This window comes from Nicotiana sylvestris, chromosome 1 (assembly GCF_000393655.2).
Source record: "Nicotiana sylvestris chromosome 1, ASM39365v2, whole genome shotgun sequence".
Lineage (NCBI taxonomy): Eukaryota > Viridiplantae > Streptophyta > Magnoliopsida > Solanales > Solanaceae > Nicotiana > Nicotiana sylvestris.
The window spans coordinates 136,872,626-136,883,997 of record NC_091057.1 but is presented as its reverse complement, the minus strand read 5'-3'; the positions used below and the strand labels follow the sequence as shown (position 1 = coordinate 136,883,997).

Here is an 11,372-nt window from a genome sequence, read left to right as displayed (position 1 = left end):
AGTATGAAAAATGCAATAGCTTTCCTGCTACTATTGTTCAGTAATCCTTAAATGTTTTTTTGATGTTTCCTTTGCTTTTGCTTAAGCAACAAATATTTCTTGTCACAAAATACTTGTTAGATATGTTTGATAGATCAAGAGTTCACAGTAAAAATAGTGTAGAATAGACGTTGAGTCCACAACTTGTATGGTATAAAGTATTATAGAAATCCCAAAGTACCATTATTTCTTTTCATTTTAATCTACTCTTTAAAAAAAAATTCCTTTCTTAAATTTTCGTTCGCTCTATTCTTTTCTTCTATCTTTTCCTTTCTCCACATATAATGGGGCAAAATTACTTTTTTAGCTTCTGCTTCTGTTTTGTGGCTCATTCACCAAAACGATTTCTTTTTTCTATTTTGCCTCTTTGTTAATTTCTAATAATTTAATATCCAGATCTCAATCACCTTTATGTTCACTCACAACAATCATGTCCACCCCACCAGCCACCACCATAGCCATGTAATTTCTTCAGTGGCTTTTGGTCAATTCTCACAATATGTCTAAGCAAAATCGTCTTTGCCACTAATATCGAGATACATAGCATGCACTAATTTTATATTGGAAGAAGAAATTCAAAATATTAGAACATTAACGGAGAAATGTGAAAATAAAATTGAGAAATAAATTAGGAAAGACCAAAGTGATAAACTCAAAAGTTTATGTTCCAATATTCTTTACCTTTTTCCAAAAAAAAAAAAATTGAATAATTTTGTTTTGTTAACAATATTCTTGAGAACACTTAGGGATTGATTGGTTTAGTGATAAGTTGTAGTGACTTGCATAAAATAGTTATATTTGGATTAGTTGTTTACCCGTAAATAGGTATAGTTGAATTTGTAATATGGTTTATAAACAAGTGCATTGCAATGATCCGATGAAATAAAATAAAAGTTTAGAGCAAAGGGAGTAAAATAAGGATAATTGAAGAAAAGACAAGCATGTGCTTCGAGTTGAACTCTCCTGAGTCAAGAAAAATGCAAAAATCTTAAAATCGGTTGACCTCTCCAACCGATACCTTATGTTCAAATTTTCTTCCCCTGCCTTGATACCTTCAAAACTTATAATAATACCGGTCACGTGTTCGTAACCGACCATTTACTGACTCATATCGTATATGTCTTTACTGTCACATGTCTATTCGAGAAGCACCCATCTATCTGTACTCGCAAATTTTGTCCAAACATTAGTATAAGCACATTAGTACACAATATATAATATAAAACTTGTGTTTCTTTTTAAACAAAATAAAAGTTCATTTGGTTTTGATCAAAATAAAGCTATGATTTTGTATTCTTTACACTGGTGATTAATAATAATTAATTAGTTACCACAAAAAGTTCATTTAGTTTTGCCATTTTTATGTTTAATATATGTACTACTAATACTAATTCTTATTTCACCTCTTATCGTGCATAAAATTATATGAATTCCGCTATAACTATGCATGTATTATTAGCTACGAGCATAACAAAATTACTAATAAAAAATATTGAATTTTAATGGAGATTAAAATCTACTCTCTGAACCAACCCCTTGGGATCGTTTGATTTGTAGACATAATTATGTTGGGTTAAAAAATTATAATGCATGAACTGCAATACTAGGATCAATAATCTTTGAATTTGGTATACTAATATTATGTTTGGTTTTAATTAACAATGGAATATGCGTGATATAATATAAAATATGTGCATGAGTATAAATAGAATAAATCCAAATGAATTTTGATTTTATTTAATCTTATCTTGTGTTGATAAAGCTAAAAAGGACTTTGACAGAAGTGTGATTTTGATTATTTTATATAGGTATAGTCAATTTTTGTAGTGTTATTCACATTAGATGTGTAAATTTTAGTATAACATTATATCGATAATGCTTATACCAAAAATAAAAGCACAGTACAACAAATAGTAAAATAAGAATAACCAAACAAGCATAAAATTATCGAAAAACGTACAATTGAAAGCAGTCAAATTTATTTCTTGTTATTACATTACAAGTACGAGATAAAAAAGAAAAAGGTACACAAACAAAAAAAAACATAAAAAGAAAAAGAAAAGATGGGTCCGTAAAACAGGGGCTGAGGAGGAGAGAGGAAATAGGAAAAGAGGAGGAAAAGAAAAGAGGCTCACACTACAGCCTCATCCATGTTCTCTTTCCCCCACCTATCCCAACCCAAACAACTCTCACCGCTTTCTAACGCCCTTCAAATTCTATTTCATATACACACCCAGCCTTACCCATCGGAAATTCTCTGAATTTTTTCTTGTTTATTTTTCATAATTATCTCAAAGTTTTTCTCCTTTCTTCTTGTTGCTATCGAAGAAGAAAGATCAATTATAATTTTAGTTAATATTTTGTTTTATAAATTAAGGTAGGAGTAAACGAAGTTGTAGGTTGTTTTTTGTCGGTAAATTATGGGATTAGATGATGTGGATCTTCCGGACGACGGTGACGGAGGCGGTGGAGGAGAAGATAAGGCATCAGCGGTTGCGTGTTCGATTTGCCTAGAAGCTGTTACCGACAATGGAGATAGATCTTGGGCTAAACTCCAATGTGGACATCAATTTCACCTCGGTTAGTTCGTCTTTCCAACTTTTGTTAATTAATTAATTAATTAACTAAAACGTAACTGGTACTCTTTGTGACGAAAGCAAGCAATAACCTTGTGGGTAGTTAAATTTACCGCTAGATTGTCTGAGATCTGATTAGCTGCTAAAGTTGTGGAATTTTCTACCTTTTTTTCTTTTTCTTTGGGAGATCAGAATTTTGATTTTATTAAGATGTTTTGGTTAATTTTCTGCAATCATTAACTTAAACAGGTGGTTAATCAAGTTAAATAGACTTATCACATGATGATGATTATCCCCTTTACTTAATACTTGCGGCTAGGTGAGTTATATATGTTTTAAAGCAACTAAGTGTCTGAAGTTGAAGAAGTTGAAGGGATACCAAGAATGGCTAGACGGTCTAAGCAATTGTCACTTTGATTTTTGTACAGCAGAATGCTTTTAAGAAAAGTAAAGGTTCAAGGATGTTAGCAGATGCTGTTAAGAAAATTAAAGGTTTATGATGTTAAAGGAGATTGGTTACTTCTATGAACTTTGGAAGTAACAAAGAGCAAGAAAGGAGGAGGTCAATTTAAAAAAAAAAGTTGATTAATTAAAGGTTCAACTGATCACTGTCGCCTGTATTTTGAACACGTTGCCTGTATTTTGACCATGTAGTCACAAGTATCCAGCCAAAGTAACCGATCAAAAAAGAAAAATATCCAGCCAAAGTAATAGGATTTAGACATATCCAAATAAAAGAACTTCAATCATATTTCTTTGTTTTGGGATTGCCTGTCCTGTTTGAGCCTTAAATATGAGGTCAAGTAGCTTGAACAATGATAAAATTGCTTGAGCACTACATCCATTTGTATGATTTTGCTATGACAGAGTAAGAAGAAGGTTGTAGATGAAAACCAGGAAATAAAAAGGAAAAGAAGTGGGCGAACTCTTCAAGTTGAGATTTTAAAGCTTAACGTCCAATGTAGTTTTTTTTGGACTTACAATGTGATTTCTGAAAATTGGAAGTAAATGAAACCTCCTTTTTTTTCTTTTTTTCTTTTGGTAAGTGAAATTTCCTATGTGATTGGCACAATCTTTTCTCTTATCGTCACTGTTGATGATTTTCCACCAGCTCTTCTTCTGCTCCATTCCTTCTCATTGTCCTCGAATGTATCCTCATCCTCACTTTATAAACATCATGATTACCTAACACTTTGGCTGCTTCCCTTACTTCTGCCTCAGTCATAGAACATGGTCCCTTCAGTAGCGACAAAAAATCGGAGTACATGTTGTAGTTTAGCTATCTAAGTCTCTTGTGCTAATAGTATTGCTTACTCTTGGTCTTTCGTCGAGGCGTTCGACATTCAATCAGCCCAGAATCCTACTCAAAAGATCATTTTTACGTCTAATATTCTAGCTTCTTGAAAACCCACGCCGAACTTGGTCACAGAGATCAGTTTCTATTATTGTGGAGTCGATCTGGGGCACATATAGTGGAGTCAAACCCAAATTTTCCCCTTTGCAAATAGAAATTTATCGTTGGGCCATATCGTTTTTTACACCTCATATTAACTAGGCATATAGCTAGGAGTACAATGAATGAATACCAATGTTGTAGAAGGCAAAAAGGTTATAAAAGTGTTTATATCTATTGGGGCTTTAAGTACAAAGCACAACTAAGTGTGCACCCTTTATTGAAGAAAGAGACAAATTTTGTTATTTGTGTTATATGTAATTTAAGAAAAATATCTATAAACACAAATAATAAGATTAAGGAATTCAGAGAATCACAATCAAGTGAATTTACTTAATAGCACCGATAAAAGTAATTTACGTAATACGAATCATATATATCAAGGTCTAAACCATTTTAAATTTCTTATTCTAATGCAAAAAAGCAGCATTAAGTTTCTAATGCAAATTTAGTGACTTTTTATTGTGATGTCTGTGCTTAATAGTTAATACTAACATATTCATGCATATTGGTTACATAAAAACTAAGTTATCAGTATACTAGTGACATTTATTGTTCAGATGAGACGTACGCGCTAGCGACTTCGTGCCTACGCCAATGCGCATCAATGCGCCTATGTGAAACAAGGTGTCTATCCGTAAACTTATTCTCAGTGTTTAAGCACATTTTGGACTAGCACTATCTATTTTGCATCTTCTTGATGCCTTTTAATGATATCTCTCTTACTTCATCAAAAAAAAAAAGGAGAGATATTCTGGCAAATGTGGCTATTATTGTATTCTCCTCGGTTGTGAGATAGTTATTCTAATATTGCTGCCTTTCTAAAATGAACCCTGAGTCTAGCAATTTATACGTTGTTCTCTGCAATTTGTATCCGCTATTCACTTCTTTGATATTATTTTACAGTTGCTTAATGGTGGAAGCCATTTATCTTTCTTGTAACTTCCTTTCATAAACCATTTTCTATTGTAGCTTCACTTGATGTGTAACTTTGGGAAATCTAGGATGAACGAACCTTATCATGTGTTTGGGGGGCGGGGGGGGGAGGGGGGAGGAACAAATGTGTGCACTAACCTCTCTTGTTGGTATCTAAGATTATTGTTGTTGAACGTATTAGTGCGTAGAAGCTGGGGACTACTGAGTGTAGTAACTTTTGTTTCTGACATTCTCTAACAATTCCTTATTTAGAATTAAGTGGGTGTATTTCATCTTGTTGACAACTTTCCATTATGGCATGCAGATTGCATTGGTTCTGCCTTTAACATCAAGGGACAAATGCAGTGTCCCAACTGTCGGAAAATTGAGAAAGGTCAATGGCTTTATGCCGGTGGTTGTCGTCCCCTACCTGAGTTCAACATGGATGATTGGGCCCATGATGAAGACCTATATGATCTGAGCTACGCCGAAATGGTAAAGATGAGTCATCTATTACCCACTGTTCAGTAATCTAATAGTCAATCTAACCTATCAGTAACTACTAATAAAAAGTTTTATTCTCCTGGTTTTAATGTGGGGCCATTGTACGTTCCTTTATCTGGTCTTCATAAGTTTCTTTTGGATGATGTGGTTCTCCTACTGGGAACTGATTGAAGATTAGTATTAAAGAAGTAGATGGACTTGCCTTATCTGACTCTTGATTGCCTTTTCAGTTCTGTTTTTGCTTATATATGCTTACTATGTTTCGGAGATTATTGCCTAATCGCATCTCCTTGTCATGATGTCCGTACTCAACCATCCAGACCTCTTCTTTGTTGCTTTAATCTCTTCTTGTTAACAAGAAATGAAGTTCTTTGAGCTTAGGACTGTTAATTTGTATTCCACCAATTCTAAACAATTTGAGGAAAGTCTTTTCTGATATATAAGTTTGCAGTTTTCTGAGTTTGACAATTTATGATTGTATAACATGATTAATACAAACGGCCTATTGAAGTGGTTTGTGGAACATTCTATTCCTTCTTTTTCTTTGATTAGTATGATAGATTTTTGTCTGGATGTCCTGTCTGAAATTTATGTCACACATAGGTTATTTGCCTCCGCAACTTACCGTCCTGGGCTTGTCTCCAAAACTTACCTGAAACAGTTAGGTTGTAGCCATAATATGAGATATCCTGATCTTTCACATTACCACAAAGTCATCTGCAGCAACTTACTGAAAGGGTAAACCTACACTGGTATTCTGAATCAGTTGCCTGAAGAATTCCAGCATGTTATGAGATTGAATTTGTATAAACCCATGAGTCTTAGTATTTTGTCAACAAATGTTATCTATATTTCTGTCCATCAGAATTGCTGATTCTATCGCATCATTAAAATCCATTTGACAACACAATGCCTAGGTGAACTTGGGGTCGCCTTTATGCAAGGGGACGTCAATTCCTTCAGTGGCATGCACACACAAATCACAAGATTCTTACAAGAATATGTGGACATAGGAAGCATGTACATTAGAAGAGCGAGTTGGTGCTCTGTTTACTGATATAACACTGACTACTATAAAATTGGACCTGGGTGTGAGGACTTTCGTTTTCAATGATTTGTCAATTATTTCTGGTAGCAAGAAACTACTTTAATTGGTGTGTGTAAAGCTCCATTTCTTCTGTCCATTGCTACAGGGAAAACATTTTTTTATTATGGTGTGTGTAAAGTTCCATTTGTCCTGTCAAATTCTTTTTCCTTCTAGTGTTTTTCCTGTTGCTACAGGAAAAACATTAAAAAGAAAAAGAGAAGTCCTGCTTGGCTCATGAACATTTGTTGGTGCATTGCTAGTGCCTAAATATAACTTTGCTTTTCTCTTGCCTTTCTTTTCTTTCTGTGATCTGTTTATTGTTGATTGTTTTTCTTCTCAAGCCAATTATTAAATTTTACTTACTAAACGTTGTATGTCCTGTACGAGGTTTTGCAGTCATTTGGAGTTCACTGGTGTCCTTTTAGTGGATTAACTCGGCTGCCATCGTCTTTTGAGTAAGAAACGATTTTACTCATTTTATGGTAGAGATCAGTTGTGTTTTTTAACTCATTCACAATTTGTTATTGATGATTTTGCCTCATTAGGCGAGCTTGTAATGTTGAAATTGTACTGTCTGCTTATATAGTCTTGAACGAGAATGCTGCGATACTTGTAGTTTGAAGTCGGATAGGCTAGTGTATCATGTGCATATACACCAGTGATTAATCTATAATCCAAACTCATAGAAGTGAAAAACCCAAGTAAATGGCCCCATGAACTTTGGCATACAAAAGATGGATCATTCTCTGGCAGTTAGCTGTTCTTGGTTTTCATGGTGTATGTGGATTGAGCATAGTGCAAGAACTTTCAATGATCATTTTTAGTACAACATGCCTGTATACACTGGCTTTGTTTCCTTCACTTTTTGGTTGACGAAGTAGTTTTTTTATAGGATTAGTTTGTCTTCTGTCTGCATCAATAGATCGGATACATGATGCAACTTTTACTTACGATTAAGATATTAACGCATATAGTCATCTTCTGGATGTTCTTCTTCATCAGTAATTTTCCTTTACTATGAAAAATTACTTAAATTTCTTCTTTTTAAATCAGTGGTTTACTTGGTATTCTTTCTGTTAAACCAGTTAATGAAGGTAACTTATACGTGGAAGGAATCAGTTATGTTGGATTTGTAGAGATGAGATACTGGTGATACCATGGTAGATTTCATCAGTTCCCTACATAGTTGAAGGAACAATACTTTTGCTCTTTGCTTCTGTACATACTGCAAATGCTATAGCACCATTGCTATGTTTTCTTTCTTTGCCATATTGAGGCTGAGTTACAAGCTGAGTTTGAATACACTGTGTGCGGTGGAAATAAACCATTCATTAGAACATTTTACATCTTCCTAGTTATAAAAACTGGCCCATTGAGCTAATTTGAGTCCACAATGTTGATGGGTTTCCTACTGGGACTAATTAGCCTCAAGTGTGTAAGGATCCCAATGTTTTGAAGGGCCTTGAAGTATGATATGCCCTCAGATCGTTTCTTTCTTTTTGATGGGACAATGAGTTGAGATTATCACATCTTTTGCCTCATTTTGATGCTAGCTAATTTGATTTATGTCCGGATAAGGAATATAAGAAGCTCTTAGATTTCAGCATTAAATTCAAGTGGATCAAATGGAAGTACACTTGTCCACAAAAAGAAGTAAAAGTACAACTTTTAACTGAACAAACAATAGGGAGAGTCACAAATGGTTAGGGTACTGCGTATTTTTGTCCTCTAGAATTACTGCAATCTGTACTATCTAGACTGTCAGGCTAGAATTGTAACTGCATAACATTCCCTGAAAGAGACACCTGAAAAAGGGGCTTACATACAAGCTGCAAGCTCATCGGCGATGTGTTTTGTACTTCCAAAATTAGAATTTATTTCGTTTGGACAAATAGTAAGGGGTTGCAATTGGCTGGCGAGGGGTGTGGAAGCTTTAATCGGATGGTCCTATGTGACTCTTAGGTTGTTGGAGGGGCTGGGCAGTGCAGTACAAGCTGATTGAGGAAAAAAGGAGCGGAAGAAAATATTTAATTTGATAAAAGAAGGAATTTACATAACTAGGTGGGATGGTTGTAAAGGAAAATGAACTAAAAACATTTAATTTGATAAAAGCAAAAGAGATTGAACATAACGAAGCTGGCTGGGCGGAGCAATGTAGGGCAGGTTGTAAAGGGTGAAATTGGATGTGTGAATAGGGGATACGGTCGTTGGGAGCCTGATATTTAAATTGGAACAGGGTAGAGGAGCAGGTTCACACTCCTCCAAGTTTCGAACATGTGAGCCAACTAAGGCTGGACCAAGTTCAAGTGGGAGCAAGGTATTGCCTTTTTTTATCCAATTAAGGCTTACATAGAAAATCATCTAATCTGCTCCAATTTATCACTCTTTTCCTGTTGGATGAAATGTTCAACACCATTATGCTAATAATATTATTTTATATAACTTCTTACAGGTTCCAGAGTCAATTTTATTTACGTAATCAAATTTAAACTTCGATTTGATGATTTCTTTACAAATTAAACTAAAAAATTTCGATTCAATTACAACATTAATATTTTTTTCCACTGCAACTTATGTAATGCATAAGTCAAATTAACATCTTTAGTTCTTCTTGGTGTATCACATGGGACAGAAAGCATAATTAGGACTTCCGTATATCCTATTAATCCTCGTGAAATTAGAGCCCAACTGCGGATCCTAATACTTTCTGTTCTGTGACTGCTTGCTAATCAGTGAGCGAACACTATGTGCCGGCCATTGAGTTTTATTTAATTTGAACAAAGAAAACAAAGCTAAGATCTGATGATGAGAATTATCCCTCTATTTTCTTGGTGTTCATGGGGTATGGTTGTTTTTCTCCCGTCTTGCTTTTGCTGTAGATTTTGCTGCTTGTGTCATGTCTAGGCCCTTTCTTTTTCTTTTGCTTCTCTTCTTTTATTTTCTAATAATACTTCCTAACCTATAATTACATGCTTGCAGTGAAGGGGATCTTTCATCTAGTGCATGTAAGATTTCTGACTCTTTGAATTACAGTGCTAAATCTTTTTGTCATGCTTCAATAATGAGAAAGTTTTCATTTCTACTTTATAGATCATGATCTTCTCGGTCAGCATGCTATATTTGCTGAACACACGGCTGTATCATCTGCTGCTCATCCATGCCCATATGTTGCCTATGTTGGAATTCACCCATCATCCTCAAATTCGAGTGGAAGTATCAATGATGGTCCTAATTTCAACAATCATTGGAATAGTCCATCTGTTCCCAGTGAGATGCCTGCTTCTTATGCTTTCCCAGGAATGGATGTGCATTATCATAGTTGGGACCATCATTCATCTTCTTTCCCTGTGACAAGCAGTCGTGTTGGTACTGCTGATCAGTCCTTGATTCCCTCTGTTACTCAGAGAGCTGCCAGAACCAATGCAGATATCCCAAGACCAGGATCGTTTGTCCCTCCATTCCTTGTTAGTCACGGGTATGATATGTGGAATCACTGGCAATTAATTTGTTTCTTTTCAAATTATTATCTATCCTATTTAAATGTCGGTTTTAATTGTACCTCAAAAAGGAAGGTTCCCTTAACCTTTTTATTTTTGATTTGGGTGGGGGTGAGGGGTGAGGGGCGGAGGAAATATTAAATAGGAAAAAGACTTGAAACTTTGATTAAAATTTTTCTTGTTTGAGATCACTTGAGAAAAACACCAAAATAGGGGAAGGAGGAAAGCTGTTTTTGTACTCATTTCAGATTTTTGATTTTGTTTTGCTTTTGCAGTTCTGCTGCTAGAGCTGGAAGTTCAGTTGCCTCACCAATGATACCTCCTTATCCTGGAAGCGCAGCTCGGACCCGTGACCGCGTTCAGGCTCTTCAAGCATATTTTCAGCAACCAAGTAATTCACCAGCTGTACGTGCTCCTGTTATGTCTGCTACGAGACGATCCAGCAGTCATAGAGGGATGGCTCAAGTAGGGCCAGTTGCCTCATCATCTGATCAGGCCGGTGGCTTCTACTTCTATCCTTCAGGTTCTTCAGGAAGAAACTTTCAAGAAGCAGAAAATCCTGTATCCAACAGATATTGGGAACGGGAACACTTGCCTGACTTCCCCTTGAGTCAGGTTGACAGAGATCCTATTTGGGGACCCTTTCATCACACTGGTGTTGGGTCTGATACTGGTAGCCGATCTGGCAGCTACCGCCCGAGGCATGGATCTTGGAGGATGCCATCCCAGAATCGGTCATGAATTTCTTGTGCTGTTTTGATGAGAACTGTGATCACTGTGAAATGAACCCAATTTATGTATGTTTGAGAAAACAATCATAATGGTTGGAGTCTTGTCAATCTGGCAGGTTCAAACTGTTTTGTGGCCATGAAATGACCCCTTTTTTATGGCCATGGGTTGTGTGATGGGGCGGTGGTGTCCTCTTGTTTCTGTGCCATGTGGGTTATAAATAACATCACAATGTTAATGGCAAAAGTTCAAGCTAGTGGTTGCCTCTATTATCTGCAGTGCTTGGTTACACATATTTCTGTCAATTTGGTAAATGGTTTGACATAATACGTGAATGATGAACCAAAATATTGTTTTGGCTGAAGGAAGCTGCTCAGATTGGTTCTATGGTTGAGCACCAACTGCATCCTTGCCCCAGGGCCAGGGGTGACAAGGAATAAGTGTTGAAGATACTAGACTTTTTAATCATTTTATAGTGGAGATAATGGTTATTTGGTATACTTTGAATAAGATAATGCTTATTATCGCAACTCCTTACGGGAGGAGCCAAACATAAGAAAAGATAATGTTCA

At 35.6% G+C, this 11,372-nt stretch overlaps 1 protein-coding gene across 2 annotated transcripts; it reads left to right on the top strand.

Annotated features, from left to right (window-relative positions):
- The first annotated feature begins 2,142 nt into the window (after positions 1–2,142).
- LOC104222108 (E3 ubiquitin-protein ligase RFI2) lies at positions 2,143–11,069 on the top strand. Of its 2 annotated transcripts, XM_009773296.2 has the most exons (7): positions 2,143–2,619; positions 5,309–5,478; positions 6,971–7,029; positions 8,811–8,891; positions 9,554–9,579; positions 9,665–10,049; positions 10,347–11,069. In XM_009773296.2, the coding sequence occupies exons 1-7, from the start codon at positions 2,460–2,462 to the stop codon at positions 10,810–10,812; spliced, it is 1,347 nt and encodes a 448-aa protein (XP_009771598.1). In that variant the 5' UTR covers positions 2,143–2,459; the 3' UTR covers positions 10,813–11,069. The 2 variants fall into 2 exon arrangements, with proteins under 2 accessions (XP_009771598.1, XP_009771600.1); XM_009773298.2 differs by lacking the exon at positions 8,811–8,891.
- Positions 11,070–11,372: the final 303 nt, after the last annotated feature.

Bases quoted from the DNA above. Each gene is read 5' to 3' on its own strand.
- LOC104222108 (XM_009773296.2), top strand. From the start codon at position 2,460: ATGGGATTAGATGATGTGGATCTTCCGGACGACGGTGACGGAGGCGGT. The intron at 5,479-6,970 runs GTAAAGATGAGT...GAGGTTTTGCAG, and splicing joins ATCTGAGCTACGCCGAAATG to TCATTTGGAGTTCACTGGTG. The intron at 8,892-9,553 runs GTATTGCCTTTT...ACATGCTTGCAG, and splicing joins CAAGTTCAAGTGGGAGCAAG to TGAAGGGGATCTTTCATCTA.